This window comes from Narcine bancroftii, chromosome 3 (genome assembly GCF_036971445.1).
Source record: "Narcine bancroftii isolate sNarBan1 chromosome 3, sNarBan1.hap1, whole genome shotgun sequence".
In the NCBI taxonomy this organism is placed as follows: Eukaryota; Metazoa; Chordata; class Chondrichthyes; order Torpediniformes; family Narcinidae; genus Narcine; species Narcine bancroftii.
The window spans coordinates 211277852-211305646 of NC_091471.1; the positions used below are offsets into that span (position 1 = coordinate 211277852).

At 40.1% G+C, this 27795-nt stretch overlaps 1 protein-coding gene across 6 annotated transcripts in view; it reads left to right on the forward strand.

Moving 5' to 3' along the window:
• The window catches only part of sorcs2 (sortilin-related VPS10 domain containing receptor 2), an 848688-nt gene that overhangs the window by 545134 nt on the left and 275759 nt on the right, over positions 1 to 27795 (forward strand). For all 6 annotated transcript variants that reach the window (XR_011354139.1, XR_011354138.1, XM_069926521.1 and 3 more), the window contains exons 4-5: positions 8666 to 8830; positions 17643 to 17716. Coding sequence is in view for 4 of the 6 variants with exons in the window: in XM_069926521.1 (XP_069782622.1) it covers positions 8666 to 8830; positions 17643 to 17716 (239 nt within the window). In the remaining 2 variants the exon portion in view is untranslated. The remainder of the gene's footprint in view (positions 1 to 8665; positions 8831 to 17642; positions 17717 to 27795) is intronic.

The following is a 27795-nucleotide window of genomic DNA, read 5'->3' on the forward strand; positions in this document are numbered from 1 at the left end:
TGAAGAGATATTTGCATCATCTTTGTCATAGAAGTGTGAGGTGCTGCACTTTTGTAAGACAAACCAGGGCAGGCTTTAGACAGTAAATGGCAGAGCTCTGGGGAATGTTGTGTGTGTGTGTGTGTGTTGTGTGTGTGTGTGTGTTTGTGTGTGTGTGTGTGTGTGTGTGTGTGTGTGTGTGTGTGTGTGTGTGTGTGTGTGTGTGTGTGTGTGTGTGTGTGTGAGAAAGAGAGAGAGAGTAAGCGAGAGCGCATGTGTGCTAGGATTAAAGATGTATAGATCCCTGAAGGTGGTAAGTCAGGTGGACAGAAGAGTGAAGAAGGATTTGGCATGCTCACTTTCATTGGACAGGGCATTGAGCACAAGCATTGGGACACCATGATAAAGCTGTGCAACTTGTTGGTGAATCCACTCTTGGAGGGAGTGCTGTGTGCTGTTCTGGTTGCCCAACTATTGGAAGGATGCCATTAAGTTGGAAAGGGTGCAGAGGAAATTCACCAGGATGCTACTGGGACTCAAGGACATGAGTTTCAGGGAGAAACTAGATAGGCTGCATCTTTCTTCTCTGGAGTGTAGGAGGTTGAGGGCCATGATATAAAGTGAATCCTCATAGTCTTTTTTTTCCACAAGTAGATGATTCTAGAGCAAGAGGGCATAGGTTTAAGGTGAGGGAGAGAATTAACAGGGATTTGAAGGTCATCTTTCACTTGGAGGGTGGTACATATCTGGAACAAGCTGCCAAATGAACCTATGGAATGGGACACAATGACAACATTCAAAAACCATTTGGACAGCTATATGAATAAGGTTTAAGAAGAATATTGTCCAAATACAGGCAGATTAGACAAGCTGAAAGTGACCACTTGGTCAGCGTGGATGAGTTGGGCTGATGTCTTCCATTAGAACATGTGAGAATGGTAAGGGGCTAAAAGTTAGAATGCAATCTGCTTAGTCTTAATCAGTTATCCATTCCTTTTCTTAGCTCTTTAATCATCAATGCAGATTATTTGAATTTACTTAGCAAAGGGTAGACTGGAAAAATGTGTCTTTCAGCAAATGGCATCAAAAGTAAAACTGATGGGAATTATTTTTTTATTTCTTTGGGATCATTTTGATTGTACTTTCATTGCACTGTTTGATTTGTAAATGCAATACTAAGCGTTTGACCTAGTCCCGAATCAACAAAGCCAAACTCAGCAGGTCAGGCAGCTTCAGCGGGAAAGAGAGGACCAGTTGACATGTAAATGGCATCTCATGAGTTTATTTGCCGAATTATTTAATTCCATTTCTTTCTTCACAGAGCTGTCTGATCATTTCCACCTGTATTTCTTCCTGTTGTGATTTTCCAGCATCTGTGTTACTTTGCTTTTGTTCTGCAATAACGATGTCAGCATCACATCAGTATTTTGGAAGCTGAGATTTATTGCTCCTTTTTATTCTCATGTAATGTGAACACTCTAACAGCGATTACCGACAGAGTAAGAGCATTCACCCGTACGTTAACAGAGACAAGTTTCAAATTAATGAATAGAATTTCAATAAGTTGTCTGTGATGGTAAACTGTTTTTTCCACTTGTAATTTTGCCATGAAGTGAAGAGATAAGTTTAAACTTTCTCCTTGAAATCAATTTAGTGACTGAAATGGAACAATTGCCTTCACATTAATGTCCATTTATCAGGATTTGTGAAGTATGTGATTCATGTTCATTTTTTCTTGAACATATGTGTTTGTTCATGTTTATAAAAGATATTTGCACTCCTGTATCTTTAATAATCCACCATGGGGAAAATTAATTTATTGTTCTGGTATGAGTTAACATATTCCCCTCTCCTCCCCTCTCCACCTTCTGCAGGATCTGTTCCCTTCGTGACTCCCTCCCCCTCCACCCCCCAACATCATCCCCTTGGGACCTAGCTGTGCGACCGCAGGGGATGCACCACTTGCACCCACACCTCCTCACTTAGCACCATTTGGGGACCCAAAGAGTCCTTCCAAGTGAAGCAACACTTCACTTATCAATCTGCAGGGGTCATTAACTGCATCCGGTGCTCCTGTCATGGTCTCCTCTATATTGGAGAGACTGGGTGTAGACTGGGAGATCACCTCATTGAGCTCCTCGGCTCTGTCCGCTGCAATAGCGCGGATCTGCCAGTGGCCACACATTTCAAGTCCCCATCCCATTCCCTTGCTGACATGTCTGTCCATGGTCTTATGCACTGCCAGACTGAGACCACCCGCAAATTGGGGGAGCAACACCTATGTCTGGGCAATCTCCCACTGGATGACATTAACAATGACTTCTCTGGTTTCCTTTTTTTGACCATATTAAAGGTCTTATATGGAGACATAAACTTATACAGAATGGCCACCGGTCCTTTGGCCCAACTCATCTATGCCAACCAAGATGCCATTTTCTTGCTTTTGGTCCATATCTATCTAAATACATATTCATGCACTTGTTCAAATGTCTTTGAAATGCTGTAATTGTACCCGCCTCTACCACCTCTTCCTCTGGGGTTCTGTTCTATTCACTCACCATCTTACCACCCTCTGAGTGAAAAGCTTGATCCTCAGGTGCCCCATAAATGGATGGTACGGTTAGCGTAGCAGTTAGTACCACTCTACTGCAGCACCACCAGCCTGGGTTTGAATCCCTCGCTGTCTATAAGGAGTAAGTAAGTTCTCTCAGTGTCTGTGTGGGTTTTCCCCGGGGTCTCCAGTTTCCTCCCACCCTTCAAAATTACTGGGGCTGTGGGTTAATTTGGACGTAATTAGGCATTATGCTCTTAAATGGCTGGAATTGGCCTCTACTGTGCTGTAAATAAAGTTGAAAATTTGAAACTTAACCTTTCCTCTCTCACATTAAATCTATGCCTTCTCCTTTTACATTACCCTTCTAGGGGGAGATGACTGTGGCCAGCCCTCTTGGTTAAGCCCCTCATGATTGTATAAACATCCATAAAGGTACCCTCAGCCTCCTGTCCTCGTCCAAGCTTATCTAGTTTCTTCTTCTAACTGAAGCCCCTCAGTGCCAGCGACATCCAGGTGAACATGGTTTCAACTGAGAAGTTCACAATGTGTCTCTTCCCACTTTGTTCACATTCATAAGAAGAAAACCCCATGTGTAGAACTTGAGCCGAAAGAGACAAAGTGAGAGTTGTTCGTACCAGTTCCAATCCTCGGCTTTGAATTGTGAACCTCTATCATGCAAATTATTAATTCCCTTCAGCGAGGTAGCCAACCCATAATTTTTAGGTTTATGGAGTGTTGGAAACATTGAAATATCTTAATTAAAATAAATTGCACTTTTAAACACATTTTAGATTATTGAGATCTTCATATTTTATGCTGACTGCTGGTCCACTGAGAGAATGCTGTTAATGAACTGATGGGTTCAGAATGCCAAAGATATTTCCCCGAGTTGGTGGCAAATTACATCTTCACAATACTTAATTGCTGGCAGATTTGTAGAATTAGTATTCCAAGTGGATTGTATTTTTATTGAACAAGTTCTGTGGACTTTGTTTAAAGAGCATAGTTTCTGATGAGTGATTTATCAATAAGATTAATACACAGTCAACATAAGGCTCTTTCATTGTCAAGGTTAAATTTGAGTGTTTTTAATAAATTGAACTACCACTTCAGAGACCTATCAAGGCAGTTTGCGTAATTGTAAATTGCCTAGTAGGAGAATATTCTTCTGATCAGCATTTGCAAAATGCCTTCACAGCAAATTTAAATACATAGGTAAGATAATGCAGTGCAGACGTAGTCATGTATTTCTACAGCTCTTTGTGTTGTGTGGGACTTCTCTGAAAAATTAGAATGCATATTTTGTAATATTCAATCCCCTGGTTAAAGTGACTGACAAAAGAATCAGGAATAACACGAGGAAATTCTTTTTAATGCTGTGGTTGAGAATTTACTGCCTGATGGTGATGGAAATGGACACAGTTATAGAATCAAATGTAATCCATGAAACAGAAGAAAGCCACTCAAACCATTGTACATGTGCTGGCCGTAAAAGAGATACTCGACTTTATCTCATCTGCCAGCAGCAGCTTCATCATCTTTCAAATACAAATACTTGCACGTGTTAAATATAATGAAGGTTTCTGTCTCCGCCATCAAGTCAGACACTGAGTTCAATACCGTGGATGAAAAATGTTTCCTCACCTGTCCTCCAATCTTCCTATCAATTGCTTTAAATCTAAATGTGTTGTTTTCATCTCAACAGCAAATAGAAAAAGATCAAGGGTCTTAGTAATTCTGCACACCTCACTGAAGAGTCTCCTGAGCCTACTCTCTTGCAAAGAAAACAACCCAAACCTACACAATATATCATTATTATTATTAACACTTTCCAGCCCTGGTAATATTCTTGAAAACCTCCTCTACACCCCCTCTCACACAATCACATCTCTCCTGTAAAGTGGTGCACAGAACTGTACATAGGGTTAGCATAGCCAGCAATGTGGTCAGACAGTGTCTCCGCTGACAAAGGAAAACATTCCTTATGCTATTTTTAACCATCTTTTCCGTCTATAAGGACCAATGGGTCTACACTTCACAGTTCTTCTGTACCTTCACACTCCTAGATATTCTCATTTAACGTTTATTCCCTTGCTTTGTTGCAATAACTTCTCTTAATTTGGCCTATTTTTGCCTAACTTAACAGAGCCAAAACATGAAAGATTGCCTCCTCCCTGACAACATGTGATTGTATAAATGTTTGAGGGCGATTTAAAGTGCTGGATAGAGGGAAGTAGCTGGGAAATGGGACTGACCCAATTGCACTGGCACAATTGCACAAATGAACAGTTACTGACTCCAGCACAGTAACCATTGATGATCCTCTGAGGTTTGGAAACAGGGGACTACAAAGTTGTCTCTGTGTTCTGTCGGTCCTGTATCTTTGCCTTTGCCACATAACAGACACTGTTTGACCTGCTGAGCGTCTCCAGCATTTGGTGTTTTTACTTCAACGGAAAATCATGGTGTCTACAGAATTTTGTGATTTACTTCTGTGTTATATGGCGAGCTCTTCACTGGCCACCGAGACAGAGGTGCACCAAAGAAGAGGTACAAGGACTGCTTAAATAAATCTCTTGGTGCCTGCCACATTGGCTGATCTCGCCTCCAACCGTGCATCTTGGCGCCTCACAGTTCGGCGGGCAGCAGCCTCCTTTGAAGAAGACCGCAGAGCCCACCTCACTGACAAAAGACAAAGGAGGAAAAACCCAACTCCCCACCCCAACCCACCAATTTTCCCCTGCAACCGCTGCAACCGTGCCTGCCTGTCCCGCAGCGGACTTGCCAGTCACCAACGAGCCTGCAGCAGACGTGGACCTACCCCTCCATAAATCTTCGTCCGCGAAGCCAAGCCAAAGAATATGATCATGTTTAGGTCTGTAGGATTTGTTTTTGGTTAAATGCGGTTTTGTGGGAAGCAAAATTGCTTGAATTTTCCACAGATATCTTCCAAAATTCTTCCATAACTTCAAAAACATGTCAGCATCACCTTCCTTCTGTGGAGGGAGATTTTGAAAAACAGAGAGTGTAAAGTAATATGTTTACTGCAGATTGGACTCGTATATTGAGACCCTATTCTTATGCCTTGAAGGTCCTGGCCCTTGCTGTGTTATATAGTTACAGCTAGCAACAACTCTGCTATTTGTTCAACATGGCTAATCTTTGAATTTTTAAATAAAAAAAGATAAACACAGTACAGTTACAGGTCCTTCCAGCCCACGAGCCCATGCCACCCAATTACACCCAAGTACATTTTGAAGAGAGAATGTACAATCTCCTTACAGACACCGCTGGTGCTGGAATATTGTGTGCTAACCTCCATGGTAACCGCGACACTGACTGTACCATCATTGGCTGATCTTAGGTAAAGTGACAGATTCACCTTGATTTTTTCAACCTCCTGCATATTTATAAACCTCCCTGATCTATCCGTGCTTGAAGTGCATCTTTACCCTTTCCCCCTAATACCTTCACTTTACTGCTGGTGAATGAGCCTGAACTCACGATTTACCTCCAGGTCCCTCTCTGCATCAACTATTTCCTTCCTTTTTTAACTGTTCACTTTAATCAGGGCTTTAGGTGAACACCCCCACCCCCTCCCCTCACCAGTGAGAGCTGATCAGGGAATGGAAATTTACCCTCACAGAATTCACAAATCTCTACTCAAAAATCTAAAATAAAAAAAAAATTCTCTTATGAAATTGATGTAGGAGGGAAATTTAAATAGCACAAAATGCGAAGGAGGCAACAAATGTCTTTTTATTTTGTTCAACTCTCATTTCTTGAATGCATGTGTTCTTTTTAATGCGATAGGCAATTTAAAAAATTTTAAAATTTTTCACACTATGAACCATACTGACCAAAATACACACAAACATTTCCCTCTTGAATATACACAATGTCATTTTCTCCCCTTTTCCCCCCTTTCCCTCCCTCCTTCAACCCCCCCTCCCCACACACTCAACGTTCAACCTTTATGATACATTAAACCCATTAAACAATGTCATCACACAATTAAAATAAACAAGAAATTTGTGTCTTCTACTTTTACACACTGGGTCAGTTCATTTCGTCTTCTTCTCCTGTCATTTTAGGCAGTGGAGGTCCGCGGTAGGACTTCTCTGTTGTGCTCCATGTACGGTTCCCAAATTTGTTCGAATACTGTGATGTTATTTCTTAAATTATATGTTATTTTTTCCAATGGAATACATTTATTCATTTCTATGTACCATTGCTGTATTCTCAGGCTATCTTCTAATTTCCAGGTTGACATAATACATTTTTTTGCTACAGCTAAGGTTATCATAATAAATCTTTTTTGTGCTCCATCCAAATCGAGTCCAAGTTCTTTACTTCTTATATTACTTAGAAGAAAGTTCTCTGGATTTTTGGTATGTTACTTTTTGTTATTTTATTTAATACCTGGTTTAGATCTTCCCAAAACTTTTCCACTTTCTCACATGCCCAAATTGCATGTACTGTTGTTCCCGTTTCCTTCTTACAGCGAAAACATCTGTCTGATACCGTTGGGTCCCATTTATTTAACTTTTGGGGCATGGTGTATAGCCTGTGTAGCCAATTATATTGTATCATGTGTAACCTCGTGTTTATTGTATTTCTCATAGTTGCGTAGCATAGCTTTTCCCATGTTTCATTCTTTATCTTTATGTTTAGATCTTGTTCCCATTTTTGTTTAGGTTTACAGCTTGTTTCCTCATTCTCTTTCTCTTGCAGTTTGATGTACATGTTTGTTATAAATCTTTTAATTATCATTGTGTTTGTAATCACATATTCAACATTGCTTCCTTCTGGTAACCTCAGCCTGCTTCCCAATTTGTCCTTCAAGTAGGTTTTCAGTTGGTGGTATGCAAACATTGTACTGTGAGTTATACCATATTTGTCCTTCATTTATTCAAAAGATAATAATTTATTTCCCAAAAAACAATTTTCTATTCTTTTGATCCCCTTTCACTCCCATTCTCTAAAGGAAAGGTTATCTATTGTGAAAGGGATTAGTTGATTTTGCGTCAAATTTAGTTTTGGTAGTTGATCATTTGTTTTATTCCTTTCTATGTGAATCTTCTTCCAAATGTTGAGCAGATGGTGCAGTACTGTGAATTCCTATGTTGCACCAGCTTTTCATCCCACTTATATAGTATATGTTCAGGTACCTTCTCCCCTATTTTATCTAGCTCTCATCTGGTCTAATCTGGTTTTCCCTTTGTTGTGCGATAGGCTATTTGATGTGAGTTTTATCATGAAACAATCTTATCTTCATTTTGTATGCATTTTATAAAATTCAAACCGGAGACTGGAAGGTGATAAGCATGTGCAGTTCTTTATGTCTCCAAATGCAGCTGCAGCTACTTAAGAGATTGCCTTATCAGTTTCCATAGCAAATGCCCGAAGTGGCCCCTGCTCTGAATCCATAGTTGTTTATCATTACTGTTGAAAGAAAAGCATCCTGGGCAGGATGGCCATTCCAAAAGAGGACATGGTCATCGGTTTCGATACACACACATTCATATATACTGTTTAAATTAAATAGTATTGCAAAACAACAGCACGCGTGGCACTATATGGTAACCGATGACCATGTTCTCCTTTGGAATGGCCACCCTACTCTGGGGCATCTCATCTCCACTTACAAAATTAAATTCAATGGGAAATATGAGTTTCACAATCTGGAAAATTGCCAAAAGGATTGTTTTCTCGGTACACAACCCCTCTGAAATGCATGGGTTGCCTGTACTTCCTTTTGTAGCCCCAGTGCCAAATTATGTTTAATAATGGTTCTTTGGATTGCTGTCTCTGTTCAATAATATTTGGCTCCTGATATTTTCTTCAACAAAAGAAGTCTTCCAGTTACTATTATACTCCCCAAGATGTTATACTTTTGGAAAATTCTTCAGAATTGTGCTTCCGATGATGTTCCACGTTTTTTTGCTGGTGGCATCTGCCTGAATTTGAAGTTACAAATGAATGGCCAGCTATTAAAAACTAAGAAATCACAAAAAATGCTGACCTAATGTCTTGGCACTCCATTGAATGCACAGAATTTAAAAAATTCTACTTTTAGTTTCCTGGGCCACCATGTATATTAATTATCCATTTCTGTTTGTCCTTTTACAGATAATTCTTGTGAGTTCATCAATGAATGATCGTGATCAGAGCCTTTTTGTGAGTATAGATGAGGGAGCCAACTTTCAATGGCAGCAAATTTTCTTCTCTGTGGAAACGTTGGTGTTTCACCCAAAAGAAGAAGATAGATTGCTTGTGTACAGCAAGGAGAGACAAGTGAGTATGGCCTATAAATAAATTATTTTTCACAGGTGTCGAATCTAGTGTGGAAATATCGAGGAATTAGTCTCCTGAAAACATGGTGCCATCTATTCCAAAGAGTTATTCTTTTCTATGATATGAAGATAACATTTAAATCTAGCACCACAAATTGTTCCCCAACACCCCCCCCCCCCCTCAAAATTCTTGTGATTGTTTTCTGACAATTTGTGTTAAAATAAGGATCCTCAGGGTTCCACTGTTATCAAAGTCACATATGTTCAATTCATCTGTGAGCTGTGAGGAAATGGTTTCCTCTCTCAGCAGCAGACACTGACACAATCATTTAGCTGGACATCCTTACAACATCATACACTCTGTTTGCTAAAAAATTGTGAGTTCAATGGTTACATTTCCAAAAAAATTCTGCAATTCACTCTCTGCTTCTAAACTTGACAAACTGGACTTTTCATACGAGACAATGGCACACTTTGTGGCTGATCTCCAATAAAAAAAAAGGGTGGAATATATGGTAGATAATTATGGGCTTATTTTAGCATGTGAATTGGCTTTAAAGACTTATCTGCCAAGGACCTGCCATTGTTCTTTAGACAGCGATTTTAACTTGAGATCTAAATGTAAATAAATGTAACTGCTGGAAATATGAAATAAAAGCAAGAATTAATGACAGTACTCAGCAGGTTACATGACATCTCCAGAGAGGGAAACACTTCAGAAACTGGGTATGATTAAACTTGCAGAACATGTAGCAGGATGAAGACAGAAAAATATCCATGATGAGCTTGATACCAAGAAAACACAAATGATACTAATGTAACAGCTCACCGGTGGCTTAATTGAACTGGTTCAGGAGGTTCCGAGTGGCGTCAAGAGATCACAATGGGATGATGTAATTTGGAACACCTGTGTGTGACTGTTTGAGTAAACGACTTTTACTGAAATTTGATCTGACTTTGTCTGATAATTTTCTCATTCTTCATTTCACACTGCAACGCAGTTGCTACATTGGTGACCCAATGGGCCCCAAACAGATTTTGGATCCAACATGGACAATGCAGAGGTTTGGCTCAAACTGCTGTCTTTTGGATCACTCAACCTGAAGTTTGGTTCGGGCAGGCTGAGGTGCAGTTCCACATTCACAAGATAGGAGTGGATGCCACTAAGCTCTAGCATGTGATAAGCGCCATCGACCAGGACACAGCTGTTCGAGTAGTGGATTTCCTTCAGAATCCACCAGGTCTCAGCAAATATGAAGCCCTAAAAACCCTCTTTCTCTGGATTTATGGTCTCTCACAACATGAGCGAGCTGCATGGCTCCTGCATATCAAGGACTTGTGGGACCGCGTCCCTTCGGAGTTAATGAATGACATATTGGCATTGGTAAGACGGCCATAGGCCTTGCTTGCACTTTGACCAATTGTTTTTAGAACATATGCCAGAAGACATCCGCCTCATGCTGGCTGACAACAACTTTGATGACTCTTGAACAATGGGTGCCCATACAGTAATTCTGTGAATAGCAGTTTTATTTGTATGCACATCAAGGCCCACAGAAATTAGTGCTGTGTCACACCCAAAGGCCCAGGCTCGAGGGTGCACGTTCCCCTGGACAAGCATGACTCCGTGACAACAACCTGGTGTTTTTACCATTAATGCTGGGGTTCTAGAGCTCGCCGCTCCGATCCCCTTGCACTTTTCTGGGAAACACCATGGTCAGTCATCGCTAATGGCTATGGTGGCTGGCCACCATAACAGCCTAGTCTGTGTCAAGGACAAACTCTCCGATCGCGAATTTCTAGTTGACATGGGTGCAGAGGTGTCCTTCCTCCTTTGGGCTTTGACACCATACCAGGAGCGGAGGTTTGGCGCTCCTGCGGTGAATAGCAGTTTTATTTGTATGCACAGCACATGGACTATACCCCTGAAATTTGACGACAATAAGTTCACAAGGAAGATCATTCTTGCTGCTCTGTCCTGGTCATTGGTGGTTGCCAACTTCTTCAGAGCCCACTCACTGATGGTGGACTTAAAAGGGCATTGGTTGGTGAACATCACAACATTCCGGGCTTTCCACCTTGGAAAAGCCAAACTACTTACCCCTAGATGTCACGGAGTACTCGAACAATGAATTCGCCAAACTTTTGCAGAGTTTCTGGACATTGTCACTCCCCAGTTCTCCACTGCCACACCCAAACAGGACATCACACACCACATCCTCAACCAAGGACCTCCTCTACACGCCCGAGCCTGACGTCTGCTGCCCAACAAGTTTCAGCTTGCAAAAGAAGAGTGCCACAAAATGTTGGAACTTGGAATCACACACAGGTCTGATAGCTCATGGGCTTCCCGACTACATATGGTGCCCAAGCCACAGGAGGCTGGAGACTTTGCGGGGATTAACAGGGATCTCAACAACACTACCACTGCAGATCACTATCCTGTGCCCCATATACAGGACTTACTGTTAATCTTCATGGGGCCAGGATATTCCCTCAAATTGACTTGGTGTGTGGCTACAACCAAATACCTGTGCGCCAGAGCTTTTATTTCTGTCTGGGGATCTTGGTTCGGCCTACCCACACACGTCACCTCTGACTGAGGCCCACAGTTTACCTCCGCACTCTGCGATATTTTGTCATGACTGCTGGGAATGCAGCTCCACCACATGACAGCCTACCACCTGCAGTTCAATGGCCTGATGGAGTGGTTCCATAGGCATAGGCAGCTTGTCCACCTCCAGGGACCTGATTGGTGAATGAGCTACCCTGGATCCTCCTGGGATAAGAACGGCACCCAAGGAGGATCTTAACTCCTCATCAGCCGAGTTGGTTTATGGAGCCCCGCTCATTGTACCTGGGGCGTTTGTGTCCGCAGCACGCGGACAGTAGGTGCCCCCGACTGAAGTCTTAGGCAGACTGCGGGAGTGGCTTGGAAAATTGACGCCAGTTCCCATGTCAAGGCATGGAACAATTACACCCTTTATTCCAAAGGAACTCTGGGACTGTGAGTTTGTGCAGAGAGGTGCACACTGGCCATATGAGGGCCCCTTCAGAGTGCTACAAAATAATCATACATCTTGTGTACTGGATATTGGGAGCATCTAAAGACATTTACGATTGATCAAATAAACTCCGCTTATCTCGACCTTGATCAGACTTTGCCATGACCCCCGATGCGAAGGCACGGACGACCGCCCTAGAGTGGTGGACAGCAATGGCACCAGAGGTTTAGCCTCCAATTGCCGATTCTGGGGGGTGGGGCCTTGAGGTGCCTCACCAGAGGCTTAATCAAACTGGCTTGGGAGGTTCTGAGTGACGTCAAGACATCACAATGCGATGACATCATTTGGAATGCGTGGGCTTTTAAAAAGCTGTGTGTGACTGTTTGAGTAAATTACTTTTACTGAACTTCGACTCGACTATGTCTGTTCATTTTCTCATTCTTCATTTCACACTGAGGCACAGATGCTACACCCAGTGGGCCAGATTCTCATGTGATTTAATTTTCCAGACTAACTTTGCAAGCTGGACCTTGGAAAGCTCCACATGGACAATGTCCATTGCCCAGCCTTCATTAATCCCCTTTGATATTCTTCTAAAACTCTTTGAGATTTGTGGGACATGGTATTCCATGTGTGAAGCCAGGCGATCTTCAATCAGTTCCTGCTAATCCAAATGCTGGTAGTTCCTATCCATCAGAATCTCCTTCAGGAATGTCAGTTCCCTGCTTGCTATTCCTTTTAAATAATGGTACAACATTAGTTACCCTCCAGTCTTCCTGCATGTCACCTGAGGCTAAAGATCTCTGTAAGCTTCTCCAAAATCTCTTCTCTAGCTTCCCACATGATGTGAGGATGTACTGTTACGAGCCCAGAGGACCCCAAAACCCAGCAGCAATAGATATTCACCAAGACAAATGGTTACTTAAACAAAAGTTGCTTTTAATTATCTTTAAACATGAAAACCGAATCACATTTTAACATCACTATTGACTTAACTAACCTAACAACCCCCTTCTAATTCTAAGTGCACGTGTGTAAGTTCAGAAAAGTTCTTTGATTCACAGTCCAATCTCACTTCTCATTCCTCCAAGTTCACTGGTTGCAGGCAATTCTTATTACTGTGCACAGAATTTAACATTTATAAAGTTCACCAGGCTTTGGTGTTTGAAAGGGAAATGGTTATCGCTCAGGAAGGTTCTTGTCAGTTTTCAGAGAGAGGTTTGTTGTTTGCTGGGACACCCACAACTGATTCATTTTTAATCAGCCACTTCAGTGTCTTGCCAAAGAAAATTGCCCCCTCAGGGTTCTCCAGATGATAACCTCTTTCTTTCAGGTCACTGCAGAGTTACTTTTTGCTTCTCTTATTTCAAGTGAAACATTAGACAGCCAGTCCTCTCCTCTTGCATGAACCACAAGGGCTTTGACCACGCTGAACCAAGCACTCACAACCTGGCTTCCAAATGAAAGGTTTTTCCACAAGCTTGCCAGCTTGTCCTGTTCCAGTTCCAGTTGCTGCTGCTGACTGTAAAACTGCAGAACTGAATTCCCTCTCTCTCTCTCTCTCTCTCTCTCTCTCTTAGAGAGAAAACCTGTTTGACTCTTTCTGCTTGCAAAACCGCATGACCCTCTTAGAACTGCAAGCTCTACTCCAGACATTCTGCGGCTCTGACAAATTCTCTCATCTGTTGCCTTTTTGTAAACAACAATCCATTAGTGAAGTCTCATGGGCACTCTCCAAAGCTTTTGCAAAGGCTTTTGGCCCTGACATATCTAGCATGAGCAGAGCTCCAGTATTTTAAATAAGATTTGTTTTGAAGTGTTTGTATGTGACCTACTCTAACAAACCTTCCCCAATTTATCTCCCAAAAACATATCTATATACAATATAAACACAACATAATCTGTCATAGTACTTCATTAAGCCCTGGTGATTTATTTACCTTAACGTGGTCCAAGGGCGCCAACATCTCTTCTCATGGATTTTGTACATCACAACTCATTTGCTTCAATTCCTTAGCAACCATGATATTTTTCATGGTAAAAACACATGAGAAATATTTAAAACTCACCCATCTCCTCTGGCCTGAATGACTACTGTTCAGTGGCACTCTCCTCCACCATTATGAAATGCTTATAGCATCAGATGATGGAATGCATCAAAGTGCACCACCCAGAGTCATTAGGACCTATGTCAGTTCACCTACAGACAGAACCATTCCACATGATGCTTTTGCATTGTCCCTCCTCTCCATCTTGATCCACCAGGTGAACAACACATCATACATCAGTTTGTTGTTCATTGAGCTGTTCAGCTCAATGTTTAATACAATCATTCCCCAAAGGCTAGTGGATAAACTGTTCTCGGTAAGACTCAACACCCCTCTCTTTAACTGGATTCTGGACTTCCTAACAGAAAGACCATAGTACGTCTGGGTCGGCAGCGGAACGTCAAGCACTATCATGCAGAACATTGGCGCACCTCAGGGCTGCATGCTTAGTCCTTGCTGTCAACGACTGCATGACCAGATCCAGTTCCAACAGAGTCATCAAGTTTGCAAATAACACAGCAGTAGTTGGCCTTCTCTGCAGTGCAACTGCAATGAGGCGCACTGCAGAGAGGAGGTGGAAAATCTTGTGAAATGGTGTAAGGGTAACAACCTGAGTCTCAACATGGATTTGATGCAGGAGATGATTGTGGACCTCAGGGGGACCAGGATTGACCACCCTCTTCTACACATTAATAGCTCAGTAGTTGAGAGAGTAAAGAGCACCAAGCTCCTCAGAGTCCACTAAAGAGGTGACCTATTGTGGTCACACAACTGTTCCTCACTTGTCAGGAAGGCACAGCAGTGACTACAGTTCCTGAGAAGACTGAGGCAGGTAAGGCTACCGGCCGCCATCCTGTCAATTTTCCATAGGAGCTCTATTGAGAGCATCCTAGCAGGATGCATCACAGTGTGGTAGGGTTGCTGCAGAGAGTTAGTTTGGAGGTCAATCCACAGGACCATAAGAGTGGCAGAGAGGATCAATGGAGTCTCAGTGTGCCCTCCACCTCATCGACCTGATCTACCGAGAAGTGGGCTCGCAAAATCATTGAGGACCCTTATTAACCTGCACAAAATGCCCTTCAGCTCCTCCTGTCAGGAAAGAGATACAGAGTATCAGAGCCAGCACCACCAGGCCGAGAAAAACAGCTTCTACCCATGGGCAGTGAGAATGCTGAATGGCTGATGAACTGCTCATACAAGCCCTCTGTGACACAACTAGTTACTTAACAATCTGTATTTATTTTTGTATACGTATATATGTACTGCATATGTACTGTTTGTAAGTGTGTGATATCTGGATGTGTGTCTGCATGAATTTGTTCCCAGGACTGGAGAACGCTGTTCCGTCAGGTTGTACTTGTGCAATGGGATGATATAATGCTGATCTTGGCTCCACACAAGGATAGCTCTTCCCTGTCACCCGTATACTCCTAATGTACCAGTAGAATCTTGTAGAATTCTCCTTTATCCTGCCTGTCAGATACATCCTGTCTCCTTTTTCTGCCTTTCAGATTTTCCCTTTTGTGTACTCCTACACCTCTTATACTCACCAAGGGATTCACCTGATCTGGATAGCTTAAACACAGCGCAAGCCTCCTTCTATTGCCTGACCAGAGCTTTAGTATCCCTCATCAACTGGGTAGCTTTAACTTGCCAGCCTTGCCCTTCACTCTGACAGGAATCTGTATCTCACCTTTAAAAGGCTTGCACTTGCTCAGTGTTCCTTCACCTGCAAACACCCTCTCCCAATCAACCTCTGCAAGATTCCACCCAATGCCTCCAAAATTGGCCTTGCCCCAAATGTGGGTTTATCCCAACAAGCTAAGTATAAAAGGAGGAAGAGCATCAAAGAGGAATGCAAACCCTGGTGGTACCACAAGGTGTAGAACAATGACAGCGCTGGAAATCTGAAGTAACGACTCCCTTGCACTGTCTTTTTAATGCTCAGGCTGGGCACCAGTTGAAATGTAACAAAGGTCAAGGTAAAAATAAAAAAGTGGGCTGTCCAAGCTGCTGTTTTGCCCTTGGTTTAAGTGGGCGGCCCTTTAGTTGCAACCCTGCTTAGTCATGCTAAATGGAAGACAGGCTTGGGTAAGAGGAGGAAAATTCTCTGAAACAGTTTCTACTGGTAGAATGCCTTTAACTAAAGCTGAGGGCTACTTCTCTGCTGACCCTCAGATTTTCAAATTTCAGATTTATGGTCAGAGTACATACATGACATCACATACAACCCTGAGATTCCATTATTCTATGGGTGTGGCAGAATCACAATTAACTGGTAGTGCAAAAAATAAACTGTACACAGTGTAAACATGTAAACAAACAAAGAACTGTAAACAGATAATGAATGTAAACAAACTGACTGTGCAATATAGAGAGAATGAAAAGAAAATCAATAAAGTGGACAAGTAAGAGTCCTTAAATGAGTCACTGATTGAGTTTGTGATTGAGGAGTCTGATGGTGGAGAGGTAGTAGCTGTTCCTGAACCTGGTGGTGTGAGTCTTGTGGCACCTACACCCTATTCAACCATCACCACTGTGGTCAACAGCCTAATTATGGAACTGATGTGGGTAAATATGAAAATTGGGATTTTTTTAACCGTGGCAGAGGTGTGTGTGTGTGTGTGTGTGTGTGTGTGTGTGTGTGTGTGTGTGTGTGTGTGTGTGTGTGTGTGTGTGTTTTCTTACCCTTGACCACTGAGTGTTTTCTCAATTTAGGGTAAAACATAGAACACAGTACAGACCCTTCAGCCCTTGATGTTATACTAACCTATATATTGCAACCAAAAAAAATACTAAATCCTTCGTACCTGGTAATCCTCTATTTTTCTTTTGTCCATGTGCTTGTCTAAGAGTCATAAATGCATTTTAGAGGCACTAAAGGGAAAGAATCTCTTAGAGATTCTTTAAGAATCTCCTAAATGTCTCTTAGGTGCTAGAGGGAATCATTGCTTAGGCAATGTAAAACTTTAAGCCGAAATTAAGAAAACTTCCCTCTTGTTTGGTTGATCATTACTATTTCCATTTTCTTTTCTTCCCATCCATCTTTTTTCTCATTAATTCTGAGATTTTCAACATGTTATTCCAGTTTGTAAAGAAAACAAACAGTTTCTTTAACCTCACCATTGTCTGTTTTTGATAGAGGAGCTATTTACAAACATTTATTTTGATTATTTATGTAGGAATTTATGTACTGTTTATTGTGTGCTTTTTTGTATATTTATGTGTTTTTGAGTGTGCACCATGGTCTGAAGAGACACTGTTTTGTCAAATTGTATATGTACATTTAGATAATAATAAATTTGAACTTATAAAGAACTCCCATTGTAATATCTTTTGACACAGGTATGTCATTCATTGAAAGGTGCCCCTCAGAGATATTTGTGAATCACAAATAACAGTTGACATTTCACATAGTGGTTTCCTATTTTATTTAGCCCCAAATATTTTGCTGTTTATACACCTGAATAATGACACTGAAGTTGATACGTAATATCGGACAAGGGATGGAACCTCATGCTTTTCCACAAGAGACGGTGAAACCCTTGTCATTCATTGGAAAGATCTGCAGCTAAACATGGAGGAAGATTAAATGGCCCAACATGAAATGGCTGATAAATCCAAAGAGAAGTCCCAATGCCTTAATACATTTAGCATGCTTTAATTATTAGTAAGTACCACTTTAATTATTGATGTGCTGACATGTAGTAATATTGTATTATTGAATCACTGATAAAAATTACTTTTTTCAATTTTTCAGCTGTATGTTTCTGTTGATCTTGGAAAGAAATGGGAGTTACTGCAGGAACAAGTGACAAAGGAACGATTTTATTGGTGAGAATCACATTATTTATCTGGTTTACAAGTGCTCAGTCACTAAATTAGCAATCATTCCAAACATTTTCAAATGAAAGCCCCACTTATTCACACAGGGTGAATTTTACATCTCTTCTCTTGCAACCCCAAGCATTTTGTTTGAAGATGTTAGGACTCTTACTAGGTACTTCCAAGGGCACCTAGCAGCCCTCCAACTGTGAAAGCTAGAGTGTTGAACGTAGTTTTATTTATTTTTATTTCCAACTAAATTGCCATTAGTATTAAGGCTTCATAAACCCCTTATATTCTTTGCAACACCAACTTCTCCCCAAGATGTATTTGAATGTGGGAACCATTGAAATAAGCATGATTTCCCTTATTCCATAAAATTGAGTAAGTTTGGAAGTAATTTTTGTGTTTTTGTATGAAAGTTTATATGCCTAATAGATTGATTGTATTGTAACCTGCACGATTAATTGATACAAATTGATTATCCATTAATGCCTATTTATTATATCTACTGGTAGAAAGAAAATGGAACAGGGCTGATGATTAAAGTGACTATTTCTTTAAATCAAATGTAGGGATCTGACTAGCCATATATTTTCCATGGACATTCTTACCAGAGAACCATAGAGCATTGCAGCACAGAAACAGGGCCCTTCAGCCCTTCTAGTCCATGCCAAGCCATTTTTTTTGCCTAGTCCCACTGACCTGCACCCAGTTCATAGTTCTCCATACATCTCCCATCCATGTACCTGTCCAAATCCTTCTGAAATGTTAAAATTGAGCCTCCATTTACCACTTCAGCTGGCAGCTTGTTCCACACCCCCCACCAATTTCTGTATGAGGAGGTTCTCCCTCATGTTCCCCTTAAACATTTCCACTTTCACCCTTAACCCATGATCTTTTGTTTGTATTTCACTTACCGTCAGTGGAAAAAAATCCTATCTACATTTAATCTATCTATACCCCTCATAATTTTAAATCTCTCTATCAAATCTCCCTTGATTCTTCTATGCACCAGGGACTAAAGTCCTAACTGGTTTAACCTTTCCCTATAACTCAGTTTCTGAAGTCTGGGCAACTTCGTAGTAAATCTTCTCTGCACTCTTTCTAGATTGTTGATATCTTTCCTGTAACCAAAACTGCACACAATACTCCAAATTTGGCCTCAGCAATTTATGCTTCTTTGGGACTTAGATATAAAACATCAGTTCCAAGGCAGAGCAACCCAGATCTCTTTTATCTTTTGCAGGGAAACTCTTCATAGCATCTCAACTCCTACACTCAAATTTTTGATTTATGAAGGCCAGTATGCCTGAACCTCTCTTTACACTCCTATCCACCTGTGATACCACTTTCAGGGAATTATGTATCACCAGATCCCTCTGTTCTACCACACTCCTCAGAGCCCGACCATTCACCATGTATATCCTCTCTTGGTTTGTCTTTCCAAAATGCAATGTATTTTATTGTCAGAGTACATAAATTACATCACATACTTTGCAACCTAAGATTGTTTTTCCTGCGAGTGAGGCAGAATTACCACGTAGTGGTAGTGCAAAATAAAACTGTAAACAACATATTCATGTAAACAAAGAGCTGTAAACTGATCATTAGGAGACCTTAAATTAGTCCCTGATTGAGTTTGTCATTGAGGAGTCTGAAGGTGGAAGGGAAGTAGCTGTTCCTGAACCTGGTGGTATGAGTCTTGTGGAACCTATACCTCTTTCCTGATGGGAGCAGTGAAATCAGAGCGTGCACTGGGTGGTGTGGATCCTTTTTTTTTTTTTTTTTAAATTTTTTATTTTTCACACCATAAATCACAATAGCCATGCTATACACTTTTTCTTTTCCACACATTTACAGTGACTTTTTCTCCCTCCCCCCTCCCTCCTCCCAAGCCACCCCCCCACCCCCCCCTTCTCATCCATTTTAGGTATACAATCTAGGTTGCATTAATTCAGTTAGACAATGTTGTCATTCAACAAAAATACACCAGAAATTCTACTGAGTCCATTCTTTTCTTTTCTTCTCCTTCCATCAACTTAGGTAATGTTTGTTCCCGGTAGGTTTTCGCTATTGTATTTAATGTAAGGCTCCCATACTTGTTCGAATATTTCAATATTATTTCTTAAATTATATGTTATTTTTTCTAATGTAATACATTTATTCATTTCTATATACCATTGTTGTATTTTCAAATTATCTTCCAATTTCCAGGTTGACATAATACATTTTTTTGCTACGGCTAGGGCTATCTTGACAAATCTTTTTTGTGCATCTTCCAAGTCAATTCCAAATTCTTTATTTTTTATGTTACTTAGGAGAAAGATCTCTGGATTCTTTGGTATATTGTTTTCTGTTATTTTATTTAATATCTGATTGAGATCATCCCAAAATTTTTCTACTCTCTCACATGTCCAGATTGCATGAATTGTTGTTCCCCTTTCTTTTTTACATCGAAAACATCTATCAGATACTGTTGGGTCCCATTTATTTAACTTTTGCGGTGTAATGTATAGTCTGTGTAACCAATTATATTGTATCATACGCAGCCTCGTATTTATTGTATTTCTCATCGTTCCAGAGCATAACTTCTCCCATGTTTCCTTTTTTATCTTTATATTTAAATCTTGTTCCCATTTTTGTTTAGTTTTACCATTTGTTTCCTCATTCTCCTTTTCTTGCAGTTTAATATACATATTTTTTATAAATCTTTTGATTAACATTGTATCTGTAATCACATATTCAAGGTTACTTCCCTCTGGTAAACTCAAGTTGCTTCCTAATTTATCTTTCAAGTAGGATCTCAGTTGGTAATATGCCAGCGCTGTATCTCCAGTTATATTGTACTTATCTCTCATTTGTTCAAAGGATAAGAATCTACTTCCTGAAAAACAATTTTCTATTCTTTTAATCCCTTTTTTTTCCCATTTTCTAAAGGCAAGGTTGTCTATTGTAAAAGGGAGTAGCTTATTTTGCGTCAATATTAGTTTTGGTATTTGGTAATTTATTTTATTTCTTTCTACATGAATCTTCTTCCATATATTGAGGAGATGGTGTAATACTGGAGAAGTTCTATGTTGTACCAATTTTTCGTCCCATTTATATAATATGTGTTCAGGTATCTTTTCCCCTATTTTATCTAATTCTAGTCTCGTCCAGTCTGGTTTTTCCCTTGTTTGATAAAAATCTGATAGGTACCTTAATTGTGCGGCTCTATAATAATTTTTGAAGTTTGGCAATTGTAAGCCTCCTTGTTTATACCATTCTGTTAATTTATCTAGTGCTATCCTCGGTTTCCCCCCTCTCCATAAAAATCTCCTTATTATTTTCTTTAACTCGTTGAAGAATTTTTCTGTCAGTTGTATTGGCAATGCCTGAAATAAGTATAGTATCCTTGGAAAAATGTTCATTTTAATACAGTTTATCCTTCCTATCAGTGTTAGTGGTAGCTCTTTCCAATGCTCTAAATCGTCCTGTAATTTTTTCATTAGTGGATTGTAATTGAGTTTATATAATTGGCCTAGATTTTTGTTTATTTGCACACCTAGGTATCTTATTGCCTGCGTTTGCCATCTGAATGGGGATTCCTCCTTAAATTTTGAGAAATCCGCGTTATTCATAGGCATTGCTTCACTTTTATTTACGTTTATCTTGTATCCCGACACTTCTCCATATTCCTTCAATTTCTTATATAGTTCTTTTATTGATAGTTCTGGTTCTGTTAAGTACACTATCACATCATCCGCAAACAGACTGATTTTATATTCCCTGTCTTTTATTTTTATTCCTTTTATATTATTATCTCTTCTTATCGATTCTGCTAGTGGTTCTATAGCTAGCGCAAACTATAATGGTGATAGTGGGCATCCCTGCCGCGTTGACCTGCTTAAGTTAAATTGCTTTGATACATGTCCATTTACTGTCACTTTCGCTAACGGTCCCTCATATAATGCTTTAATCCAATTAATAAACTTCTCCGGTAAACTGAATTTTTGCAATACTTTGAACAAGTAATTCCATTCTACTCTGTCGAAGGCCTTCTCTGCGTCTAAAGCAACTGCTACTGCCGGTGCTTTATTTCCTTCTACTGCATGAATTAAGTTAATAAATTTACAAATATTGTCTGTTGTGCGTCTTTTTTTGATAAATCCAGTTTGGTCTAAATTTACCATTTTCGGTACCTGTTCTGCTAATCTGTTTGCTAATAGTTTAGCTATTATCTTATAATCTGTGTTTAGCAGAGATATTGGTCTATATGACGCTGGTGAGAGTGGATCTTTCCCTTGTTTTAGTATCACTGTAATTATTGCTGTTTTACATGAATCTGGTAAGTTTTGTGTCTCATCAATCTGGTTGATTACATCCAGGGGGGGCGGTATTATTAGGTCTTTAAATGTTTTGTAGAATTCTATTGGGAGTCCATCCTCTCCTGGTGTCTTATTATTTGGTAAATTTTTTATTATCTCTTGTATTTCTACTGTTCCAAATGGTTCTGTTAATTTATTTTGTTCCTCTATTTGTAGTTTTGGTAGTTCAATTTTAGTCAAAAATTCATCTATTTTCCCTTCTTTCCCTTCGTTTTCGGTTCGGTATAATTGTTCATAGAATTCTCTGAAGTTTTCCTTAATTTCTTTTGGATTATATGTAATTTGATTGTCTTTTTTCCTTGTTGCCAATACCATTTTCTTATTTTGCTCTGTCTTAAGCTGCCATGCTAAGATTTTGTGTGTTTTTTCAGCTAGTTCATAATATTTCTGTTTTGTCTTCATTATATTCTTCTCCACCTTATATGTTTGTAATGTTTCATATTTTATTTTTTTACCCGCCAATTCTCTTCTTTTGGTTGTATCTTCCTTTATTGCTAATTTTTTTTCTATGTTTATTATTTCCCTTTCCAACTGCTCTGTTTCCTGATTATAGTCCTTCTTCATCTTGGTTGCGTAACTTATTATTTGCCCTCTAATGAATGCTTTCATTGCGTCCCATAGTATAAACTTATCTTCCACTGATTCTGTATTTACTTCAAAGTACATTTTTAATTGTTTTTCAATAAATTCTCTAAAATCCTGTCTTTTAAGTAGCATGGGGTTTAATCTCCATCTATACATTCTTGGAGGGATGTCCTCTAGCTCTATTGCCAATAACAGGGGTGAGTGGTCCGATAATAGTCTAGCTTTATATTCCGTTTTCCTAACTCTCCCTTGAATGTGGGCTGATAACAGGAATAGGTCTATCCTTGAGTATGTTTTATGTCTAGTCGAGTAGTATGAGTATTCCTTTTCTTTTGGGTTTTGTTTCCTCCATATGTCCACAAGTTTCATTTCTTGCATTGATTTAATTATAAATTTGGTTACTTTGTTCTTCCTGTTAATTTTTTTCCCCGTTTTATCCATATTTGGATCCAAATTCAGATTGAAATCCCCTCCTATTAGTATGTTCCCTTGCGTATTAGCTACCTTCAAAAAGATATCTTGCATAAACTTTTGATCTTCTTCGTTAGGTGAATATATATTAAGTAGATTCCAAAGCTCTGAATATATCTGACATTTTATCAAAACATATCTCTCTGCTGGATCTATTATTTCCTCTTCTATTTTAAATGGCACATTTTTGCTAATTAATATAGCCACTCCTCTTGCTTTTGAATTATACGATGCTGCTGTTACATGTCCTACCCAATCTCTCTTTAATTTCTTGTGCTCCAATTCAGTTAAGTGTGTTTCTTGGACAAATGCTATATCTATTTTTTCCTTTTTCAGTAAATTTAGTAGTTTCTTCCTTTTAATTTGGTTATGTATTCCATTAATATTTAGAGTCATATAGTTCAGCGTAGCCATTTTATATTTTGTTTATCTTCTCTTTCCGTTTTTCCATCATTACCTTTCCTCCTTTTCCATTCCTGTTTTCTTATTTTCAACTCTTTACCAGACAACATTCCTACAACATCCAACATTTTCCTTATTCTCCTATTTCTATCTTCTTTATCCTCAATCTCCCCTTCCCCTCCTGAGTTGCCCTTTCTCCCTTGTCGGACAACCACATCTCCCCTCTCCATTTGGATTTGCGAATCCACTCGCAAGCGTCAACTGATTTTGCAGTGACCGCTCTTTTCCCCCACCCAGCCCCCCCCCAGAAAAGATTTCGCTTTTTATATGTCACAAAGGTCACTCTTTTAATTCCTTCCTTATTCTCTCTATTCCATTACCTTCCCTTATTAATTCTTGTCTATACTCTCTATGTTTTCCTCTAATTACAGATACTTTCACATATGCCCATTGTCTCTATTCACTCTTATACCTCTTTACCCGCATACATATCAATCGTGGTCATTTTTACCCTCCTTACCCGTCTTCATCCCTCAGTCTATTTTTGTCTTTACCCACATACATATCAATCGTGATCATTTTTGCTCTCATTACACGTCTTCATCCCTCAGTCTATTTTTGTAATTGTTCTGCAAATTTTCGTGCTTCTTCTGGATCCGAGAATAGTCTGTTTTGTTGTCCTGGAATAAATATTTTCAATACCGCAGGATGCTTCAGTGTAAATTTATATCCTTTCTTCCATAAAATCGCTTTTGCTGTATTGAACTCTTTTCTCTTCTTTAGGAGTTCAAAGCTTATATCTGGATAAATGAAGATTTTTTGCCCTTTATACTCCAGTGGTTTGTTGCCCTCTCTTACTTTTTCCATTGTCTTCTCCAGTACCTTTTCTCTTGTAGTATATCTTAGGAATTTTACTACAATAGATCTTGGCTTTTGTTGTGGTTGTGGTTTAGGGGCCAATGCTCTATGTGCCCTTTCTATTTCCATTTCTTGCTGTAGTTCTGGACATCCTAGGGCCTTAGGGATCCATTCTTTTATAAACTCCCTCATATTCTTGCCTTCTTCATCTTCCTTAAGGCCCACTATCTTTATGTTATTTCTTCTGTTATAATTTTCCATTATATCTATTTTTTGGGCTAGTAATTCTTGTGTCTCTTTAGTTTTTTTATTAGATTCCTCCAATTTCTTTTTTAAGTCTTCTACCTCCATTTCTGCTGCTATTGCCCGTTCTTCCATCTTGTCCATTTTTTTCCCCATTTCTGTTAAGGTCATATCCATTTTATTTATTTTCTTTTCTGTGTTGTTTATTCTTCTTCTTAAATCATTGAATTCCTGTGTTTGCCATTCTTTAAATGACTCCATGTATCCTCTAACAAGAGCAAGTATATCCTTTACCTTGCCTTTCCCTTTATCTATTTCACTGTATTCTTCCTCTTCTTCTTCCTCTAGGTTGACCATCTGTTGTTTCTTTGGTGCCCTTTCCTCCTCTTCTTTCTTGTTTCTATTGTTTTCTGTGGTCTCTTCTTGCTGCAGGTGTTCTGCAGCTGTCGTTGCCGGCTGTGGAGATCGACTCCCCAGCTGGTCCCCCCTCCCGTCGGTGTGTTTTTTTTCATGCGCATCGCGCATGCGCGACTCCTCGCGCATGCGCGGTTGCGCACTTTTACTCAGCTCTGTGAGCCATTGTTGTAGTTCTTTTTCTACCGACCTGAGGTAGTGGGGTCTTCTCTCCACAGCGGGCCTCTTCGGACAGGTAAGGCCTTCACCTTTTTCCTCCGTTGTCTTCTCTTCCTCTCTTCTTTCCGTTGATTTTGATTTTTCTCCTTTTGTCTCCATCTTCTTTCCACCTTTATACTCACTTTTCTTTAACTTGTATTTCTGTGCCTTTGTATTTTCTCTTGTTTTTCCCAACTTTTCTGGAGAGGGCTGGAGTTCACCGTCCGGCCACTACTCCATCACGTGACTCCTCGGTGGTGTGGATCCTTGATGATTGCTGCTGCTTTCCGATGGCAGTGTTCCCTGTAGATGTTCTCAATAGTGGGGAGGGTTTTACCTGTGATATCCTGGGCTGAGCCCACAACCTTTTGGAGGGCTTGACACTCACACTTCACACCTCACCATAAATACCGAGTGTCTGAACCTTTTTGACTAACCTCCCATATGGGATCTTGTCAAAGGCCTTACTAAAGTCCATGTACATAACGTCCTTAGCATTTCCTTCATCAACCTTCCTGGTAACTTCCTCAAAATATTCTACAAAATTGGTTAAATATGACCTACCATGCACAAAGCCATGTTGACTATCACTAATCAGTCCCTGGCTATCCAAATAATTGCATGTCCGATCTCTTTGAACACCTTTCATTAATATACCTACTGCAGGTGTCAGGCTCAACAGTCTATAATTTCCAGAGTTACTTTTGGAGCCTTTTTTAAACAATGGAAAAATGTGAGCTTCCCTCTGACACTACACCCATGGCTAAGGATATTTTAAATATTTCTGCCAGACCCCCTGCAATTTCTACACTAGCCTCCTTCAAGGTCTGAGGGAATATCTTGTCAGGCCCTGGGGATTTATCCACCCCTATTTACTTTAAGACTGCAAGGATCTCCTCCTTTTTCATCTGTATAGGTTCCATGACCTCACTGCTTGTTTTCTTTACTTCCCACAGCTCAGTGCCTATTTGCAGAACATTAGGAAAGTGTGTGGCATGGAATATGGGTGGATAAATGTCTAATTTCATTTCCTATTTGGAAGGATTAGGGTTGAAAAGAGAGCCTGGTTAATAGAAAGTGGGCCAGTTTCAATGGGACTTAGATATAAAACATCAGTTCCAAGGCGGAGCAACCCAGATCTCCTTTATCTTTTGCAGGGAAACTCTTGCTTGTTTTGAGACAGTCTGCTTCTGAGATGGCACACTGTGCATGTTGTAAACTATTGAAGATGATCAATAATACAGTTTTTTAATCTGTTTGACGCCACTGCACATCTTTGGCAGCCTTGGTGCATATAAAGTACAGATCCTGCACTCTTAAACCATTTATGATCTGCAATTTGGCATTTAACACCATCATCCCCTGAAAACTGATCAGCAAACTCCAAGACAAGGGACTCAATTCTCCAGTGTCTAATTACATCCTGGATTTCCTCACCTCCCAGACCACAATCAGTGAAGATTGATAAGAACTTCTCCTCCACAATCTCCATCAGTAACGGAGCACCACGGGCTGTTTTCCTAACCCCTTGCTCTACTCACTTTACACTTCCGACTGTGTAGCTCGGTATAACAATAACACCATCTACAAAGTTGCTGATTATACCATGGTAGTGGGTTGTATAAAGGAAGGGGATGAGTCACCATTCAGGATGGAGATTGAAAACTTGGCAGCAACAAGAACCTTTCACCAAAACTAAGGAGCTGATTGTGACTTCAGGAAGGGAAAGCCAGAGGTGTACAATCCAGTGATCATTGGGGGAATCAGAGGTAGAGAGGGTGAGCAAATTTAAGTTCTTGGGAGTCACTATCTCAGAGGATCTTTCCTGGAGCCAACGCACCAATAGCATCTCTATTTCCTCAAGAGTTTGTGGAGGTTTGCTATGACATCAGAAACCCTGGTAAATTTGTACAGATGTGTGGTGGAAAGTGTGCTGACAGGCTACATCACAGTCTTGTACGGGGTCACCAATACCCCTGAGAGTAAAGCCCTCCAAAAGGTAGTGGACACAGCCCAGGACATCATCAGAGGGAGATGTTGAGAACATCTACAGGGAAGGCTGCCGTCAGAGAGCAGCAGCAATCAACAAAGATCCACACCTTCCAGCACACACTCTGTTCTCACTGCTGCCATCAGGAAAGAGGTGCAGGTGCCACAAGACTCGCACCACCAGGTTCAGGAACAGCTGCTACCCTTCCACCATCAGACTCGTCAAAGACAAACTCAGTCAGGGTCTCATTTAAGGACTCTGCACTTTATTGATTTTTTAAAAAATTCTCTCGTTATTGTGCAGTTAGTTTGTTTACATTCATATCTGTTTACGGTTCTTTATTATTTATATGGATACACTGTTTCCATTTTTTTTGCACTACCAATAAGTGGTAATTCTACCTTACCTGCAGAAAAAAGAATCCTAGATTTGTATGGGATAGCTATTCGTTAAAATGTTACAAACTCAATTTGTACATTGTTGTAGTTAATCTTTTTACCTGATATTTGTTTACCATGAATTTCTTCAATTCAAAATGTTGCCAGAAAGTGGAAACC